At 40.7% G+C, this 18835-nt stretch overlaps 3 protein-coding genes across 3 annotated transcripts; 2 read left to right on the forward strand and 1 right to left on the reverse strand.

Annotated features, from left to right (window-relative positions):
- Positions 1–1059: 1059 nt before the first annotated feature.
- THITE_2039201 (uncharacterized protein) lies at positions 1060–1311 on the reverse strand (the record flags this gene model as incomplete). Its single annotated transcript, XM_003650241.1, has 1 exon — positions 1060–1311. A coding segment is annotated over one exon (252 nt), but the record flags the coding sequence as incomplete, so codon positions are not given.
- Positions 1312–14752: 13441 nt separating this feature from the next.
- THITE_157867 (uncharacterized protein) lies at positions 14753–16139 on the forward strand (the record flags this gene model as incomplete). Its single annotated transcript, XM_003650242.1, has 7 exons — positions 14753–14937; positions 15022–15082; positions 15152–15213; positions 15268–15323; positions 15394–15560; positions 15714–16073; positions 16128–16139. The coding sequence occupies 7 exons, from the start codon at positions 14753–14755 to the stop codon at positions 16137–16139; spliced, it is 903 nt and encodes a 300-aa protein (XP_003650290.1).
- A 745-nt stretch (positions 16140–16884) lies between these two features.
- On the forward strand, positions 16885–18480 carry THITE_157868 (uncharacterized protein; the record flags this gene model as incomplete). Its single annotated transcript, XM_003650243.1, has 5 exons — positions 16885–17055; positions 17153–17439; positions 17502–17836; positions 18281–18368; positions 18453–18480. The coding sequence occupies 5 exons, from the start codon at positions 16885–16887 to the stop codon at positions 18478–18480; spliced, it is 909 nt and encodes a 302-aa protein (XP_003650291.1).
- Positions 18481–18835: the final 355 nt, after the last annotated feature.

Below are 18835 nucleotides of genomic sequence, written 5' to 3' on the forward strand. Positions count from 1 at the left end.
CTTTGCTCCTTCGTAGTCGATATAATAGAGGAGTCTATCCTTTAGCTTATAAAGCCTAATCTATAGTTTTCAATGCTACTTTCTATATAGCTCTCCTTCTTACTCTTTATACTCTTTCTATATAGCGATCTTCTTAGCCTATTCTTCTATATTGTAGAGACTTCTAATGATCTTATTATACTAGTGGTCGTTGAGGTAGGCTATAGTTAGCTTAGCTTTAAACTTGTTACTAATAACTAGCTTGAAGATACTAGTGTCTATAGCGTAGTATTCCTTAATATCGATCTAGATAGTAGACTAAATGTCCTCTAATTCGTTGGTAGCGTTTTAGGTTTCGTTAGAGGCGTCTTCCTCGAAGGTCGGTAAACGTAATAGGGCGTCTAGTACAACGTTGAGCTTTCCTAGTATATAGAAAATGTTAAGGTCGAACTAGAATAGCTAGTTTATAGCGTTAATAAGCTTTAGATTAGCCTTTACAAGGTCTATAGTAGTAAGAGATATATACTTTATAATGCCTCTAGTTGCTATATAGTCTATTAGGATGTTTATAAGGTATTAGTTTAACTATACTATCTTTTAGAGCTTCCTAACTACCTATACGATAGTGGCGACTTCTACTTCGGTACTCCTATACTTCCTTTCTACGTTAGAAGTTAGGCGAGATAAGAATATAATAGGCTAAATCTCGCTATTTAGAATATCTTAGCTAAGGATGCTAGTACTATCCTATTCGCTATAGAGTTAAAAGACGATTGCTCTATATCCTTTGCCGTTTATATCGAGCTTAATAAATAGTAGTTTATTAAGGCAATGATAATATAGGAAGTACTATTTATATAGATGTTCTTATAGCAACCTAAAGGACTTTAGTTCCACTAATATAGGCTTAAATTTAGCGTTTAAAGTAAATACTTTCCTAGTGTTCTTCGACTTAGCGATAAGAAGATCTCTATTTACTCTCCCTTAGGCAAAGAGCTTAGTTTTATAGTCCTATAGAGGCTACGCTTTTGCTATATACTATAGGATACTTTTATATAGCTATCTAGCTATATTAAGGTACTATTCCAAGGTCTTAAGGATATTAGGGAACTTAAGTTTCTTAAATATAGCGATCCTATCGTCCATCTTAGCTACTCTTTCGCCATTGACTATATAGCTAAAGAGTTTTACTAACAGGTAGGCTATAAAGGATTTTTCTACTAAAATATAAACGTATACCTTGTTGAGGATATCGAGGACTATCTTAATATACTTAAGGTATTCTTCTATATTCTTACTAGCGATAATAATATCGTCGATATAGATATATACAAAGTGCTTATATTTATAGAATAAATAGTCTATAAAGCGCTATACGAAAATTAGTAAGTTTTTAAATCCTATTAGTACTACGTTTAAGCGTTCTAAACCTCTAAGACTAATAACCACTATATAGTTATAGTGTTCTTCTACGACTAGAAGCTAGAAGAAGAATCTAGAGACGTCGAATACTATAAAGATTATATTGCTTATTATTATATTTATAATGTCGTCTTAGTTAGGCAATAGATATATATCTAGTACTACCAATATATTTAAGGGCTAGAGGTCTACTACGGCTCTACCTTTTATTTTTCTAGCAACTGTACAATAGACTATAAAGACTAGGTAAGCGATAGGTGTTAGCTAGTCTATAAAGTCCATCTTTCTTTACGTATATAGTTTATTATATTCTTTATCGACGATCGCTTAGTCTTTAACGCTTAGCGAGTAAACCTAAATAGGCTTAAGCTAATTTTACTATCCGTTGACAAGCGAAATTCTTATCTTCTAATCCTTTAGTATAGGGACAATACTATAGTTATAGAAAACGTTATACTTATCTAACAATACCTTTATTTCTTCTATATACCGTTTATCTTTGCTATAGACGCTCACCTCTACTACTAACTTGATATATAGGATATCGTCTAGTCTCTTAATACTATAGGATAGTATATAGAACTCCTACTTAGTAGGTAGTTTATACTTATCCTCTATTAGTATCTTCGTTATTAGTTCCTTACTACTAGGCTCCTATTATATAGTCGTCGTTATCTATATATATTTATTGTCTACAATATTATCCTAAGTCTACTATGTAAAGTTCTATACTATTGTCTAGATATCCTCCTTTAGGCTATACTGAAGGAGGTGTCTAATACATTGTCCTTCGACAATAGTGATTAGGCAAACGGTGTTATTCTTTACAACGGCTTAGTGTATACTCTTTACGTCTATAATAACGTCTAGTATACCTTCGATGTATAAAGCGAAGTAGAGCTTACGTCTCTAGCTACTTAAATTGTCGTTATCGGTGTTTATAGGCTTGAACGTAGTCTTAATCAGGTGTTCCATTATAGGTATAACCGTTATAGTATTTACGGCTTTCACCTTCTAGATTGTTCTTTTCTATTTTATATACATTCTTACCTTTATATTGTAAACCGATTAGAAGTAATAGGTAGATATATTAAGGTTAATCTTTACTCTATTATAGAGTATAAAGTCAGTTCTAATCAATAGTTTCGCTTTTAAACCTTTAATAACGTTAGTTATTATAGTAAAGTAACCGTCTACGTTGGTACTATAGACAATTCCTCAGATATAAAAGTTAAACTCGACTTACTTCTTAACTTTAGTATAGGCTCCAACGCCTTTGACAAAGTGTAGCTTTACGTTAATTTAATATAAGTTCTTAGCCTACTTAGAGATAAACTCCTTATCGACGAAATTAGTATTGCTACCTATATTAAAGTAAACCTCTATATCTAGCTCGCCTAGGTTTATACTAATATTGATTATAAGGTATATAGCTTGCTTGTCCAACGCCTTTAGTAATAGTATATAGGGCTATACTTCTATAATCTATCCTTTAGTTAATATAAAGTTTACATCTTTACTATTAAGCTTGTTCTCGTTGTTACTAAAGTTATATTAATAGTCTATTTAAGGTTATATAGGTCTATACTTATCTTCGTCGCTATCGTTGGCTATATATTTAAAAAGCTTATAATATATTGTAAAGACTCTACTATAGGCAGTACATTGCTAAATCTATAGAAGCTATTATAGTAGTTTATTCCAACTTAGTCTAAGCTAGCGAAAGGTGTAATATAAGTAGTAAGAACTATCGACTTCTTCGTTTTCTAATTCCTCGTCCTCAGCTTCGATATTATATTCGTCGATAAGAATATACCTAGTCTTCTCTAGCATTTTACAATAAAGGTTAACGTCTTCGTCGTCTTTTATCACTATAATCTCGCTATAGTATAAGAAGGTACTATCTTCGAACTACTTTTTATATATATATATCCAAATCCGTTAAAGTCGTCGAGGTCGAGGTAGTCTTCTCTAGTTGCTGTTGTCGCCTCTTCTCTAACCGTTGAACAGTCTAAGTCCTCCTCTACAATCGTTAAACAGTTAGTATCCTCTTCTATATTTAGTTATATTATAGAAGTTTCAATCACTAAATAGCTATATTTAGTTACTATCTCTATACTAATTGTTTCTAAGTCGCTAGGGTTTATCCCTATCTCTTCTCTAAAGATTATAATATCCTCTTTTACCTCTTCCTATCTAAAAGGCTCTATTATCCTCCTAGTTGTCTCCTTGTCTTTCGTCGTTGTACTCTATATCTATGTTATTAGCAATAGGACTATAGCCAATAATATAGCCCTTAGTAGCGTCCTAGCGAAGCTTATCTCTAACGATATATACTTTGGTATTGAGAATACTAAGGAATATACCTATCTCTATAATTATATTTAGTTCAAAGTATAACTAGCGAAGTTTTAAATAAAGGCAATTATATAGGCGTATTAGACATTGCTCCTTAGTAGTATCTCCCTAAATATATATATATTTAAAGTATTCTATAGTAAATTTCTAGATTAGCTTGTCTTTATAATTGTCTTTTATAATATACTAGTTTTTATTTAGCTATTTTTCTACTTTATATCTTTTAATACTAAACTCTTTTTTCAAATGTTTAGTCTATATTTTTATAGATATAATCAATATAGCCTTTTCTATAGTAGAGAGCTACTACTTATACTATTATAGCGCTAAGCCTTGAAACAAGGTCTATATCTCTATATATAGGGTCTCTTCTCTTACTAAGTAGTATCTAATAACCTAATCTACCTACTTAATCTAAAGGTTAACGTCCCTATAGTATAGCTACTATTTGTTATACTATAGGTCCTAGGGTTCCTTAGACTTATTCTCTATATCTAGCTAAAAGAGACTAATGTCCTAAATCTTCTATTTTAATGTAGGTATAGACAATTATAAAGATATAGTACTTCCGTCCTTGGTTTTAGGCTAATAGTCTTCTATACCTATAGCCCTATTCGCCCTTTCGATTATAACGTTTAGGTTCTCTATTATTCTAGCTATTTAGGTAAGAAAGTCCTATATAGCGAAAGTAGCCTAGATATCTATAGCTCTAGCGGCTTATTTAGAGGGTTTAGCTCCTTGTCTAGAAGGTCTAGCTACTTATCTATATAGTAGGCTTAGTATCTCTTAGAATAGTAAAGAGACATTGGAATTGACTAAACTATCTATATATTCTATTCTAGGGTTCTAGATAACTATACCTAGTCTAGGAAGCGTAGATAGGTACTAAGATAGTTGGCTAGGCGTCTATAGCGGCGGCTAGGGAACCTAATCGAAAGCGCTAATTAGCTAAGCTATTAGAGATAATAGGTTTTCCTCTTTAGGTTATTAGTTCTAAGGCGGCGGATCCTATAATCCTCTTAATAGTCCTTAGTAGCGTTTACTAAGATTATAGCTATTAATAATATAGGTTTTACATCTCTATTGAAGAATAGTTAGCGTATCTTAGGGCTTTAGTTGCTCTTAGAAAGTTAGGCTTAGTAGAGTTGCTAGCTAGTTCTTAGTTAGATTATATCTAGTTTTTACCGATATTTCTAGTAGTATAGCTAGTCCTAGTTGTTAATCGTTAGTCCTTTAAGGCTTTAAGGTCTTTAGTAGTCCCTAACTCTCTAATACTAAGGCCTCTAGCGTTTCTTAGGTTAAGTCCTTAGTCTCTAAAGTAGTGTCTTCGATCCTAGGGTCTAGGATAAGATTCTTACTAACGGCTACTTAGACTTTATACCTAATAGTTGTAAGGTAGGTATAAAGAATATAATTGTCGAATATTTAAAAGGGAGAATACTCTACGATATATAGTGTTTTAGCGTACTATTAGGCGTAGACGTCTCCTTCTAATGCCTCTTCGAGTAATACTATAGCTTCTAGGTATTAGAGTTCTTAGGGATTAATAGCGGTTATCTACTAGACGTTATAGGTAACTTTGAAATCCTTAATGAACTTAAGCGCTTACTATACGTCTCTATAGACGTTGGCGTTTATAAGGCTTAAATCCGTCTAGCTTCTAACTCTTTATAAGTACTTAGTGCTAGAATAACAGTATCTAGGTTGTAAACTAGTTTATTATAAATCGTATACTCCAAAGCTTACTCCTTTATAAAAGAGTATTATCTACCTTAGGTGCTACTCTATACAACTTGTTGAATATAACTTGTAATATCTTTCAAGCCGAATTTAGCTCTCTTCGAAGGGAAGCGAATAGGTCTAAATCGTTAGTAGGCACCACTTATTATACGTAGATAGTGCTCGGTGACTATTTGGTAGTAAATGTATAAAGGTAAGAAAGATCAATGCCTCTTAGCCTCGTTAGCTAATGAGGCGGCACTCCTAAACACTAGTATATATTATAAAAGTATATTGATATAGTCTGTCTTCCTACGAAGGGGTTCTAGGTAAGGTTCCCTTTTTTAAGGGAACGCTTATTACCCTTGACCGCGGTGCGGTTATAGGTGCCCTTGCCACAGTTGCGTGTGACAAATCGCTACTATATAGGTGATACTTGTACCTTAGACAAAGCAAGAGGTAGTATATTGGGTATACTATTGTAGGATTATAGGGCTCTTGCCTAACGGATAGCTAAGTAGTAGGCTATCTTTGTAAGACCCTATAGGCGACCTTAGACGATAGTTGTAAGCTATGTTTTTAGTATCTAGGGCTATTCTGCTACTTCGATTAGAGGACTAAAATACTGCTTTAGGACCGTCAGTTATACTAGCGGAGGATCTTAACAATATATTGATCTAGGCGAACGTTGAAGCTAAGATTATAGAGATCGTTGCAATATAGGCGACTACGACTCAAAGGCTTGTCGACGCCCCTATAGACAAGTTCGATTAGGAGTACTTCCTTAGAAGTATATAGGTTAAAAAGCTTAGGGCCTTAGTATAGGCGGCACTTATAATGATAGTACTCGATCCCTACCTTTAGGAAGAGGAGACGCTTATCTATATACTTATAAGGAGGCTAAACTATCTTAAGATGCTTTATTTACTAGTATAGAAGTATTTGTAAGTATAAGGATCGCCTATATTATCTAGCTATATATTACCCTCAGTATAGCACTATAGTAAGTGTCTTTGTAAAGAACCTACTAAGCCTAAGCGTCTACTTTGCTTACTACTGTACAATCTATACGACTATACTTTTGCCTATAAGTATAAGTATCTAATATAGTAGCAAGGATAGGATATATATATTAAGGAGGTAAAGGAGTATAAAAGACGATATAATTAGCTACTATAGCTAGCTAGACCTTCGTAAGCTAAGAGAGCTATATATAGAGAGTAGCTTAAGGAATAGCGACGATAAGAGGCGTGTACTAGGGAGCTTTTAAGGTATAAGCTTGCCTATAGGAACGTATAGTAAGCTTAAAAGGGAAGTGTAAATTAGGGTAATAGACTACCTAGATATAGGGACCTAGTTTTTCTATTCGTTTCAATATATTACATTCGTTGCTAGGGGGTCTAGCCCTCTAATTATATATATTTAAGTAGGTTAAGCCTATTTTCTTTGTTATTAAGGAAGGTATTAAATAGTTATTAATATACGTTCGTTGATACTACGTTGGTAGTCCTCTTTCTTTAAGGAAGGCTATTAAGCCTTTTCTTTCGTTGTTCTATCTTTATCTAGACGATAGGCATTTGAGCTATTAAGCTTTAACTATATTTTTGTTGTCTCTTGTCTTTCTACTATATTCTACTAGACGTACTTAAGCTATATATCTTCCTTTTAGAAGACATCCTTCCTACTACTTAATACGCACTATCTTTATCTGTCTAGAGAGACACTGTATTCCTTTAGGAGCTATCTCGCGTACCTAGTCCTAGGTGTAGTGGGGTAGGTTAGTGTAGAGGTTTTGCACTATTTTAATATAGAGGCTATAGCTAGGCTAGAGAAGTATAAGACTATATTTGACCTAGGCAAAGCTTAGCTAGCTACTAGATAGCGGTAGAAACGTATTAAAATAAAAGAATTAAACTTAAGTATCCGCCTTACCCTTATCTTTACCTTTATCTTTACTACCCTTCTTACCCTAAATTTCCCTATACTATACTAATTAGCTACTAGCTAGCTATAAAGTAAAAGTACAATATACTTATAATATTCTATTTAATATTTATAAGGTACCTATATATCTAGGTTAGAGCTTTAATATATCGCTTAGCCTTCTCTAGAGTATCTTAAGCTAGCTAGGCTAACTTCTTAGCGACAATAGCTAGCTATTTAACAGCTATAGCCTAGCGCTTTGCCGCTAGAGCAACTCTCTCCTTAATACTCTACTAGGGCTTAGCCCTAATAAGTAAAAGGTAAGCTATAGAGGTAGTGGGAGCGTTAGACGTAGGTATATTAGCGCTAGCTAAGGGTAGGGCAATAGCGGCCTCTTTATATATTGTACTTTTCAATGCTAGTTAGTTAGGTATAAATATAAGGTAGCTATAGAGCTATATAGCTTATAAATAGTTGTAACTAAACGTTTACCCTATACCTTAAGGTCGATAAGTAAAGGCTCGTCCTTATCGACTTTAAGGACTTACTTATACTATTTAATAATCTTTAGCTAAATTATAAAGGGCAGCTACTAGTAGCTCGTTAGTATTAGACTAGTAGTCGTTTATTAGTTAATATTACTTATAAAAATATAGAACTTAGTATAGCCCTACTTAATATACTCCTAGTATATATTACCTAGATCTATATACTAGTTAGTAAATATAAACCTAATACATTAAAAAATATAATACTATATTTACTTTTTTAGAAGTAGCAAGCCTATATATCCCTATTATAAATATATATAATATAGACTATATATAGCATTGCCTATACCTTACTATAGTTGAGCTCTTCCTTCTTCTTCTTCTTCGCCTACCTAACGTTAGCTAGCTACTAACTAGCATTTAAATAACACTCTTTACTAAAGACTTTATACCTAAAGACCTAGCTAGGCGTTTCTAAGGGTTGTTAGGTATAACTAGCTTAGACTTGCCCTTGTTAATAGGGGTAGCGGGGGCAGTAGGGGGGGTAGCTAAGGCGGGGGGGGTAGGGGGAGTAGAGGGGGCTAGCTACTTACTAACAATGTTCTTGCTATTAGTACTAGTGTTAATAGTAGTAGTAGGCGTAGAGTATATATAGGAGCGCTACTACTACTAGCTAGGGGTAGCGGGGGCTAAGGGGGCAGAGGGGACTAGCTACTTGCTAGTAGCGTCCTTGCTACTAGTACTAGTGTTAGTGGTAGTAGTAGGTATAGAATATACAAAGTAGGTATAGGAGCGCTACTACTACTGGCTAGGGACAGTAGGAGGGGTAGTGGCTAGGGCGAAGGGGGTGGTAGAAGCTAGCTACTCGCCAATAGCGCCTTCGTTGGTAGTAGTAGTAATAGTAGTAGTAGTAGTAGTAGTAGTAGACGTAGAGCGTATAGGGCGTGTAGAGCAAGGTCGGAGGCGCTACTACTACTGGTCAAGGGTAGCGGGAGGGTCGGTGGCGAGGGCTAGGGGGGTAGTAGAAGCTAGCTGCTCGCTAGTAGCAAGAGCGTCGTTGTTAGTAGCGGCAAAGGGGTTATTCTCCTTATACAACTCTATATTGTTGTATTTAAAGTTGCTTTATAACTTAATTAGCTATTGCTAATTATAATACCATTGCTACCTTTGTGATTTCGACCGATTTTTCGACTTAACTAACTTATAAAGTGTATAAAAAGTGTAGATTAAAGCTACAATGTAGCTAATTAGCTTCCTAGCAATAGCGATGATAGAAATAGCTTTAAATCAACTTATACAACGGTAGTATAGGCGAGCAAATAGGTAGTAATAGATATAGCTATAAAGTTAGAAGAAGGAAAGGAAGAAGAAGTAGGTAGAAGGCTCTAAAGTAATAGAAAAAGCTATAGCCTATATATTTATATAGTTCTTAAAGAATTAAAGGTTTTAATATCAACTATATAGAGTAAACATTGTTCATTTTTTAGAATTATCTAACTACAAAGTATCTTAACTAGTAGTAGAATAGTAGCTAACTAGTATCTTCTCTATATTTATATTCCTTCTCTAGTTTCTTTATAAAGCTAAGCTTAGGGGTTAGGATAAAATTTCTATTTGTCTACGATTTTATATAGTGTTGAGCCTACTTTTAGAAACTTTAATCAACTCTATAAAGTTCGTTTAAAGGCTAAAACTTAGGCTATTAGCAACACTTACTATATTTTAGTATTATAGAAACTCCTTTCTAAGTATACTAATTAGCTAGGAACTAAGTAACTCGCTTATAGTCTAGTAGCTAGCTAGCTACTAATCTTCTAACTTCTAGCTATTAGTTATTACGAAGTTCCTTAAAGTTGAAGGTAGTAATAAGGATATAAGGTAGTATAGTCTAATGGCTAGCTAGCACTTAACTAGAGAACTATATATTACTATTTATTACTAAGATATAAATAAAGAAATATCTAACCTCTAAACCTATTGTAGATCCTTTTAAACCTTGCCCAATAGCTTCCCTAGAATATAGTCAAGATCCTTTTATAAGCTATATATTGCCTATATATTATCTTAGATCTTATATATTATAGTTTATAGCAACTATATTAGCTCCTAGACCTATAGGAATAGGTGCTATATAATAGAGACCTCGTCTAAGCTAATAAGATCTACTAGCTATAGAACGACGCTATAGTATATCCTAAACCCCTTTACTTCTAAAATACTAACTAGCTATTAGAAGTACTTTAGCTATAACGAGTTTATTAACAAGTAATAATACTAGATATATAAGCAAGGGAGCAACTAGCTTCTGAACTATATACACCTATAGTAAGGGATACTAACTAGCTTTGGAATTAGGATATTCTATAAGAGCTAAGCCACTTAGTCTACCTAGTTGACTATATTATAGTAATCTAGGTTACAACGTTCGTCTAAAGTAGCCTACCTAAATGTAGAGACCTTAGTAGTAATGTTGGCAATACCCTAGGCAGTTAGCTATAGTAGCTAGATAGCTACTATACCGCTTCGCCACTACCTATCGTTGTACTATAGACTAGGGAACTAGTCTAATATAAAAACGCTATTGAAGTCAAGAGGCTTATTAGTATTAAACTACTTATATACTATCGATAGCTTATATACAATTAGTGCTTAAGCCTATTTAGATAGCTTATTAAAGCCCTAGCTATTAAACCGCTTTATATATATAGCTAGAAGTATATAATTAAGACTCTTAAACTTAGCCTAGATTGCCTTGTTTTAATAGTCTTATATATAGTGATTAAGGTAAATAATTCAACTAGTAAGAGGGAAGGTGCTAGCTATTTGCTACTTTAGTATAGGCTTAGCGTTCTTAACCTTTAAGTACTATCCTTTGACTACATTTGTTATAGTAATCTAGTAGAGTAGGGGGATTATATCTTATATCTAATATATCTATAGTTAAGTATTGTTTAGCTAGTTGTTCTTTAAATATTGTTTAAGCCTATTGGTACTAGCGTAAGCAATAGCAGCCTTAACAAACTCTATATAGCCTTTTTCTAAACAACGGCTTAGAAGAGTAGCTACTATATAGCTAAGGCACTCTTTGTTAATGCTAATCCAACGCTTTAAAGTCTCTTATCAATACTTTATATAGAGGAGATGTTGTATATAAAGGAGATTATACTTATCGTAGCCAAATGCTAGCTAGATAGTAAGTTATTTAGCTATAGAGTCGTCAATAATTATATACTTTAGAAGCTAGCCCCTATTAGCTACTCCCCTATACTACTCTAGTAGTATACCTAGGTATATTGCAATACTATTAGTAGTCTACCTCTCTATAAAGAAGTAAATAGAAGGGAGCTAGTAGCTATTAAAGTCCTAAACTATAATTATAAACAGGTACTAACCCCTATATATAGTCTTATAAATAGTATATATAATTGCCAATTGGCTATACTTCTTCAGTGTATCTAATAGGTCTCTATATACAAAGACTAATATAAAGGAGTTCTTGCTAAAGATAGTTAGCGCCTTATACTTATACTAGTCACTATAGGATAGTAGCTAGGCAACGGCTTCTATAAATTCTAGCTCCCTAAGGACTTTATAGGACTATACTTTATAATTATTATATTTATAGAGCTTAAGAGATCTATAAAGGTTATAAATCTCCTAGGTTATAATATATTGGCCGTCTATATAGTAAAGACATGCCCTAGCCTTAGGGGTTTTGATATAGCTATATAGCTAGTGTTCTATAGCGCTATCGCTATATCTAGTAGTAAAGAGGTAGGCAATATACTTTACAATAGTATATAGGCATTTGACTATCTCGATATTTTCTATTAAGTAATTATATCTATAGCGAATTACAATATTAATAGTACTATCGTTATACTGAACCTTATAAAGAGTATAGCAGTATAGCTCTATATTCTATAGTGCCCTATTACATTTACTTTGTCTTTTAGTCTTTTATAGCGTTTTCTAGAGGTAGCAACGGAATATAGTCTTTATTTACTATTACCTTAGGGCGTCTCTCCTACTATAGAAATATAATACCTAGTGCTATTTAGCTTACTAGGCTATATATAGGAGGGTAAACTCGCTCTCTTTAAACTAACGTTCCTAGATCTCTTTAATATTGTTAGGAATTGCAAGGCCACTATTTAGCGCCCTAGGCTCTAGTCTAGATAGACGAATTAGGGATATATACCTATACCTATATCTAGAAGCTAGTTCCTCTATAGAGGAACTATCTCCTTTATTAGATAGTTTATTAGACAATATAGAGCTGTCTAGCAGCTAGGTAGAGGCTAGAGTAGGACTAGGAATACCGCTTAATTATAACGATTATAGGATTAGAGGCTTAGAGATAGAGAGGAGCTAGGGTAGTACCTACTAAGTAGCTAGATCAAGGTCGGGTTTAGTAGATATATATTCTAAGACTAGGGAGCTCGCTATAGGTATAGTATTAGCAATTTAATGCTCGTGATTAAATTCGCTATTTGACTAAACAGCATTTATATATTAAGGGGGACTAAGGGCGCTAATAGGCTATAGATACTACATTGTTTTATTGCTAGCTATATAGTATATCGTTTTATTGCTAGCTATATAGCGTATTATTTTATTGCTAGCTATATAGTATATTGTTTTATTGCTAGCTATATAGCACGTCGTTTTACTACTAGCTATATAGCGCGTCGTTTTATTGCTAACTATATAAAGCGAGCTAGTCTATAGCTAGATCAATGCTAAGCAACTGCTAATTAGTAGGTTGACAAAACAATAGAACTTACCTAGCGTATCTTCTAGTTGCTAGCTATATAGCGCGTCGTTTTGCTACTAGCTATATAGCACATTGTTTTGTTGCCAACTATATAAAGCAAGCTAGTCTATAGCTAGATCAATGCTAAGCAACTACAAATTAGTAGATAGTAAAACAACTTACCTAGTATATCTTCTAGTTACTAACTATATAAAGCGAGCTAGTCTATAGTAGGATATTGGTCTATAGCTAGATCAATACTTAGCAACTACTAATATACGCCAGTAGTAAACTAGTTGACTAATTTACCAATAGGATCTATTGGATATAGGCTAAATGCCTAGTTCTATAGCGATACAACGTTGTAATATAGGTCGAAGTACAATAGAAGGTAGGTATAGACGTAGATTAGTTAGGGAAACGTAGGTAGGATATAAACCAGCGGCTAGGCAGCTATTGACGCGATATAGGCGTAAGGACCATCGTATAGAAATTGTTAAGCGGCGGTAAAAGGAGTAACTTCTAAGCGTGGGACCCACAGGTATCTGTGGGGACTACAGAAATTAGGCTTAGCAGGACCTCTTTAACATCTACCCGCCTAGGATATACACGGGCACTGCCCCACCAGGCTGCATGCTAGTTAGCGGCATAGCAGTGCCCAAGCGTTAATCTGGGGTAAAGTTTAAGGGGTTATCCTTAAAGAGGTCCCGCTAAGACTAATTTCGGAACCTACCGCTTACAAATATTTACCAATCGCTACAAGGTAAGCAGGGTCGCTACAACTTCGAGCAACATCAATAACGAAGAATTACAAAGACTTATAGCAACAACTTCGTAAAAAAACAACTAAATCGAAAAAAAGAAAACGAAGTTAACCCGCACCCTAACCTTAACCCGAATCCTAACCATTAACCCGAACCCTAAGCAGCGGGGGGCTGGCGCCGCCCCCCGCACCCCCGGCGAACTAACCCTTGGCGATAGTGCAAACCCCTTGGCGGTCTTGTCGGGGTACTGACGCTGTAAAAACATTGCCGACAATTGGCCGAAATTAGTCTTGGCGGGACCTCTTTAAGATCCAGCGTTTAAGGAAGGTACCTTAATGTAATGCAAGTTTGCGTCCAGCAAGCTTCCACTTTTCCTGCAGGACACCGAGACCCGAGAACGACTGGGCTCCTCGGTCCATTGCAACCCATGCCTGGCATCACTGGCATGCCATCAACCACGGCAGCAGCGAACGCACAACCTGAAAATTCCACCAAAAACGTGTGCAATGTGAGAGCCAACAGCACTTGTGATGTCTTTTTTATTCGGCAAACCTCCCTTTTCTCCATAATTCTGCATAAGTACCTGCGTTAATCCCCGACTTCCGAACATGGCCATTCCCCTCCCGCCGAGCCTCAAGCCTTGTTACCTTGTTCGTGTGCGACCTCGCCGGTCTGTTCCAATTCCGACCTGCATTCAGCCTCACACTCATCACGCGCGCCCTTCCGCCCCACCCCATGTACACCGAAGTTTGGTGACCGCAAGGCTGAGGGATCAACCAGCCCAAACCGTACCATTCGTTGAATGAACCGGAGGGTTTTTCCCCCGCCTCCGCTCCCCTTGCCCGCCACCTGCCATGAATTCCAAGAGATGGATGGCTACACTAAAGGGCGGGGAGGCTCGGAGAATGCCCAAGGCTCCCGGTACCGATGCGGCTGTTGGTGCTGCTCGTGATGGTGGTAGCAAACTATTAGTGGCTTTCGGCTGAGGGCAGGTCAGGCTGCATGTGGCGCCACGTTAGCGGGCCGGCTAAGCTGCTTGCGGATAGGCATGCAGATGGAGCTGGGGCGGCTGAGATGTTGGGGAGATAACGGTTCACGGTGGCAGGAGGGGAGGGGGGCGAGCGAGCATAAAAGATGGGCTGCGTCCTCGGGGCTGCGGAGGACGGGTTCTGGTGCTGGAGTTGCTGTTGTTGTTGTCTCTGCCAGTCTGTCTGTGCTTGCGGCTGCGTTAACGCGAGACTGAGAGCTTGCTCTGGAGTCCTGAGCCACGGCTGCCACGCTACCTACCTTGCCTACCTACCCAATCAAGCCTCCAATCCAGCGAGCTCAACCCACCCAGGATGCGCTTCGCCGAGCTCACCGCCCGAGCCATGCTCAGCGGGATCTCTCTGCCCGTCCTCCAGGTCCTCCCCGAGGTGTCGAACAACTCGGCGCGGATGCTGATCCGCCAGGAGGGCGATTGCGGCGTGGGCAAAGACATCTGTGGCACTGGATGCATGCCGTCCGGCAGCACGTGCTGCGCTCCGTAGGTCCTCTCTCCAGGAAGACCCGCTTCTTACTTCGGCGAAGCAGAGGGCTGATTAACCGCCTGGGAATGGCTTGCTCACAGAGATTTCAAGTCGTTCTGCGATCCCGGCTACTACTGCACGACGGACGGGGGCTGTTGTGAGGTACGCGTTCCCCATCCCCGATTCGCCGCCCATCCGCAGGAGGCATGAAGGCTAACTCGGCTTGCGTAGCTTGGAGTGACATGCAGGCCTGCCACGTCTTGTGATCCCGGCGAAAAACTTTGCCATGTAGGGTATGTGGCTTGTGCTGCTGCCTCCCAGCGACGCGGTTGCTGAAACTCTTGCAGATGCATACCTGACGATGCCCAATGCTGTCCCGATAGTGGCTACTGCAAACCAGGCTGTAGGTGCCATCGAACCTTGGATGCTCTAACCTGCCCAGTGGGAGCCTCATGGCTGATCTGGTTGCGTAGACGTCTGCACCAGCGATGGTTGCGAACGCGGCTCTGGCGGCGGCGGCGGTGGTGGTGGTGGTGGGGGCAGCAGCGGTTGCGACCAGGGCGAGAAAGCCTGTGACTCGGATTACTGCATCCCCTCGGGCGGCGTGTGCTGTGGCTTGGGAAACGGCAACTACTGCGATGTAAGCTTCCCCTGCCTTCATAGTCCTCCCCCCCCCCCCCCCCCAAAACCCCCCCAACCGCTTTCTGCGCTCTTTCACCCTACCGCCTCACACATCAACCCCTCCGCGGACACCACAGCCCAGCCCAGACACGCAGCTAACACCTCGCCACAGGAAGGCTACTACTGCACCGCCGGCGCCTGCTGCCGCAACGGCAAGACCTGTACCGGACGCCCGCCGACGGCGACGGCGACCGTCCCCGCGCCCGACTTCACCACCAGCACCGCCGACGTCCAGTTCACCGCCGATTTCCAGCTCACCTCCACCACCACCGCCACCTCCTCCCCGGAAACTTCGACCACAAGCGACGCCGGCGACAACGGCGTGGTGCCGAGCCCCACCAGCTCGGTGCCGCCGACGGACCGGAGCAGCACAACGGCGCCTTCGTCGTCGTCTCCCAGCGCACCGGCCCAGACTCCGTCGGGTTCTGCAACGACCGGCTCGCCGTTCACGCAGGCGGCGGCCGGGCTGTCCGTGCCCGGGTGCTTGGGCTTGGTGGTTGCTGCCGTGATGGCGCTGATGGTTTAGGAGGTGGGGTGAAGGGCGATGGTTCAGTATTCAGTATCTTGGTGTTGGTTAAGTTAATAATGGTGGTGGTGAGAGGGCTGGCTGATGAGTTATACGAGGATGAGAGCACACGTCGATGCTTTGATGATGGGGAGTCGTAGTCTAATGATATCTAAGGAGCACACTAATGATCACAGCGTATATTCCGGGGTTATTTGGCTGGTACACCACTCCACGCATTCAAGGTGCTTAACCTGAGTAAATAAGGTAGGTACCTGAGGTGTCTCGCTTGACGTCTCCATTGTCTGAGCAAGCTCGCTCTTAGCTGTACCATGGTCGTTCGGTATCTTGGGTGGCGAAACCGGTACGATTAGCACCCGAGATGTTGGTAAGGCTGAAGTCTGGATCAGGGATAGGTACTTTAGGTGGCCGCTGTTTGATGGAAGATGTCTGCTCCTTACAAGAAGTCTACGACGCGGTCAGTGGAAGTCAAGAGATTAAATACTTGGTTCTCGAGACCGCGTCAAGTAACACAGGCTGCTGCTTATTGTCCAATCAAACACACACACACACACATCCCCCTGCATGCATGCTCAAGCTGAACTGTGGCGCAAGGCGAACCGTCAGGGGAGGTGCATTTCACAGCCTCATGCTACCCTCACCTCGAGCAGACTAAAGGCGGGGTAGGGAGCCCAGCCCAACACCCATCGGTCTTGAACTCTGCGCTCACGGCTCACCTTGCCCCGGCCCATCTCGCGAGAGCCAAGACAGCCCCCCCATGGAAGTCGCGCTCACGTTTGGCAGTCTCGGCGACATCATCGCCATCTGCCAGCTGTGCGTGCAGCTGAGCCGGGCCCTGGGCCTCGGCCGCAAAGCAGTTGGCGGAAGCGCTCTGGAGTATCAGGAGCTGCGAAAAGATCTGAACCTGTTTATCCAGGTCCTACTACAGGTACAGCTGTCTCTCTAAATCCATCCATTTCCAGTCCACATCTCTTCCATCTGAGCGAAGATCAGCTGTACTCACTGCAAGGCGGGGGCATCTCCAGGTTGTGGCGACCTACGAAGCGCGCGAACCCTCGGCGTACCTTGCCGGGCTCGACCAGGCGACCAAGGCGGTCGTCGACGAGTGCGCGGGCCTCATCGAGCAGGCCATCCAGCACTTCGGATCGCGATACCACGACAGCCTGCGGGCTGAGGGGTCCGGGAATAAGTGGCGCGACGCGTGCAAGAAGGTCGAATGGGCGGTGCGCGAGAAAGAGCGGCTGCTCGAGCTGCGGGAGAAGCTACGCAGAAACACCGAACGGTTGACCCTGCTGAATGGGCTTGTTATGCGGTAAGATCCCGCAGCTGGCTGTGATGAGCATCGCTGATTGACATCTTCCCCCCTGGCTGTAGGAAGTCGGCCCGCGTCGACAACGCCACAATGCTGGCTAGGATCGACGAGGTGCAGCGTCTGGTGTCGGCCGAAGCGAGCGGTCGGGAGGAGATGCTACGGCTGTTAAAGGAGCAACACGCCATGGCCGACATGCAGGCCCATGGCCTCCAAGCGGTCAACGACCAGCTCTCTGCTGTCAAGCAGTCCCTCTCTGCCATAGCGGAAATGAAGGACACACTCTCTCAGATTGCCCAGGTTGCCGCGGGCCTCCAAGTCACGGCTTCGGCTTCGACGTTCTTGCGGTTCATCGATCCGACGAGAGAACTGCCCGTCATCTTGGTGGATTTTCTAGGTCGTGAGTTGACCATTCCTGCTGATTGGATAGAGACTTTGCAATGGAGGGTGAGTTCCCGAAGCCATACACGTCTCGGCTTTCGCGGCGATTCCTGAGACAGTCTTGCTAACGGCGTAACCCCCGCGTTGTGTGCTTACAAGACGCTGGACTGTTTACTCGAAGACCGATTCCAAGGTCCAGGGCTACTCACGTTTATCCGCTCACAGGGGTACTTCCTCGAAGAGGAGACCACTGGGAAAAATCTCGATCAGACGCTGCCGCTCACAGCATCCCTCCGGAGAGGAATGAGGGTAAACATGAGCTTGATCTTAGGGGTCCCCTCTGACGGACCTCATTCATGGTACATCAAAGTCAGCGGAGCTGCTGAAAATAAGACAGTACAGTGGTGAGATTGAGATGCCTATGTTAAAGCACCGCAACCTACCCCAGCTGACAGGCCCGCAGTCCAACGCCAGACGTGTTCCATATGGGGTTTGCTTCCGTTGAAAGAACTCCAGACTTGGGGGCCGATCCGCATCCGTCGCCTGCTTCCGTGCGTGGCGACGAGGTTTCCCCTGAGCCCCGTCGAAACAATCAACCCTGGGAAAAACTAACATTCCAATCAAAACGGTGGCAGCCGGCCGACTTCGATCGTGTGCGAATAGTTAGGCTGCGCACGCTTGTCATTCCAACAGCATCTGGAAAGATAACATGCGATGAGGTCGACTTTGCTGTTGTCGAACCGGAGGATTAGATCGCTGCCACCCAACCGCGGATGGCCGTAAGTAGCAGCCCCAGATATACGCGAGTTCGATTGGTAACCCAATAGGCGAGCTCTCTTCCACAGTCTTCCTTCGAATATAGGCATCAATACCACGATTAAACGGATTGTTATTGAGCATTCGGGTCGCGATAGCTTCAATTGCTCATATACGCACGGTGTTTCCAGGTTCCAACACATGGAACTCCAATCTGAAAGTCCGTTCTCTTGGCTGCCAAGAGGAATAGAAAATTGAAAAT

This window comes from Thermothielavioides terrestris, chromosome 1 (assembly GCF_000226115.1).
Source record: "Thermothielavioides terrestris NRRL 8126 chromosome 1, complete sequence".
Taxonomy (NCBI): Eukaryota; Fungi; Ascomycota; class Sordariomycetes; order Sordariales; family Chaetomiaceae; genus Thermothielavioides; species Thermothielavioides terrestris.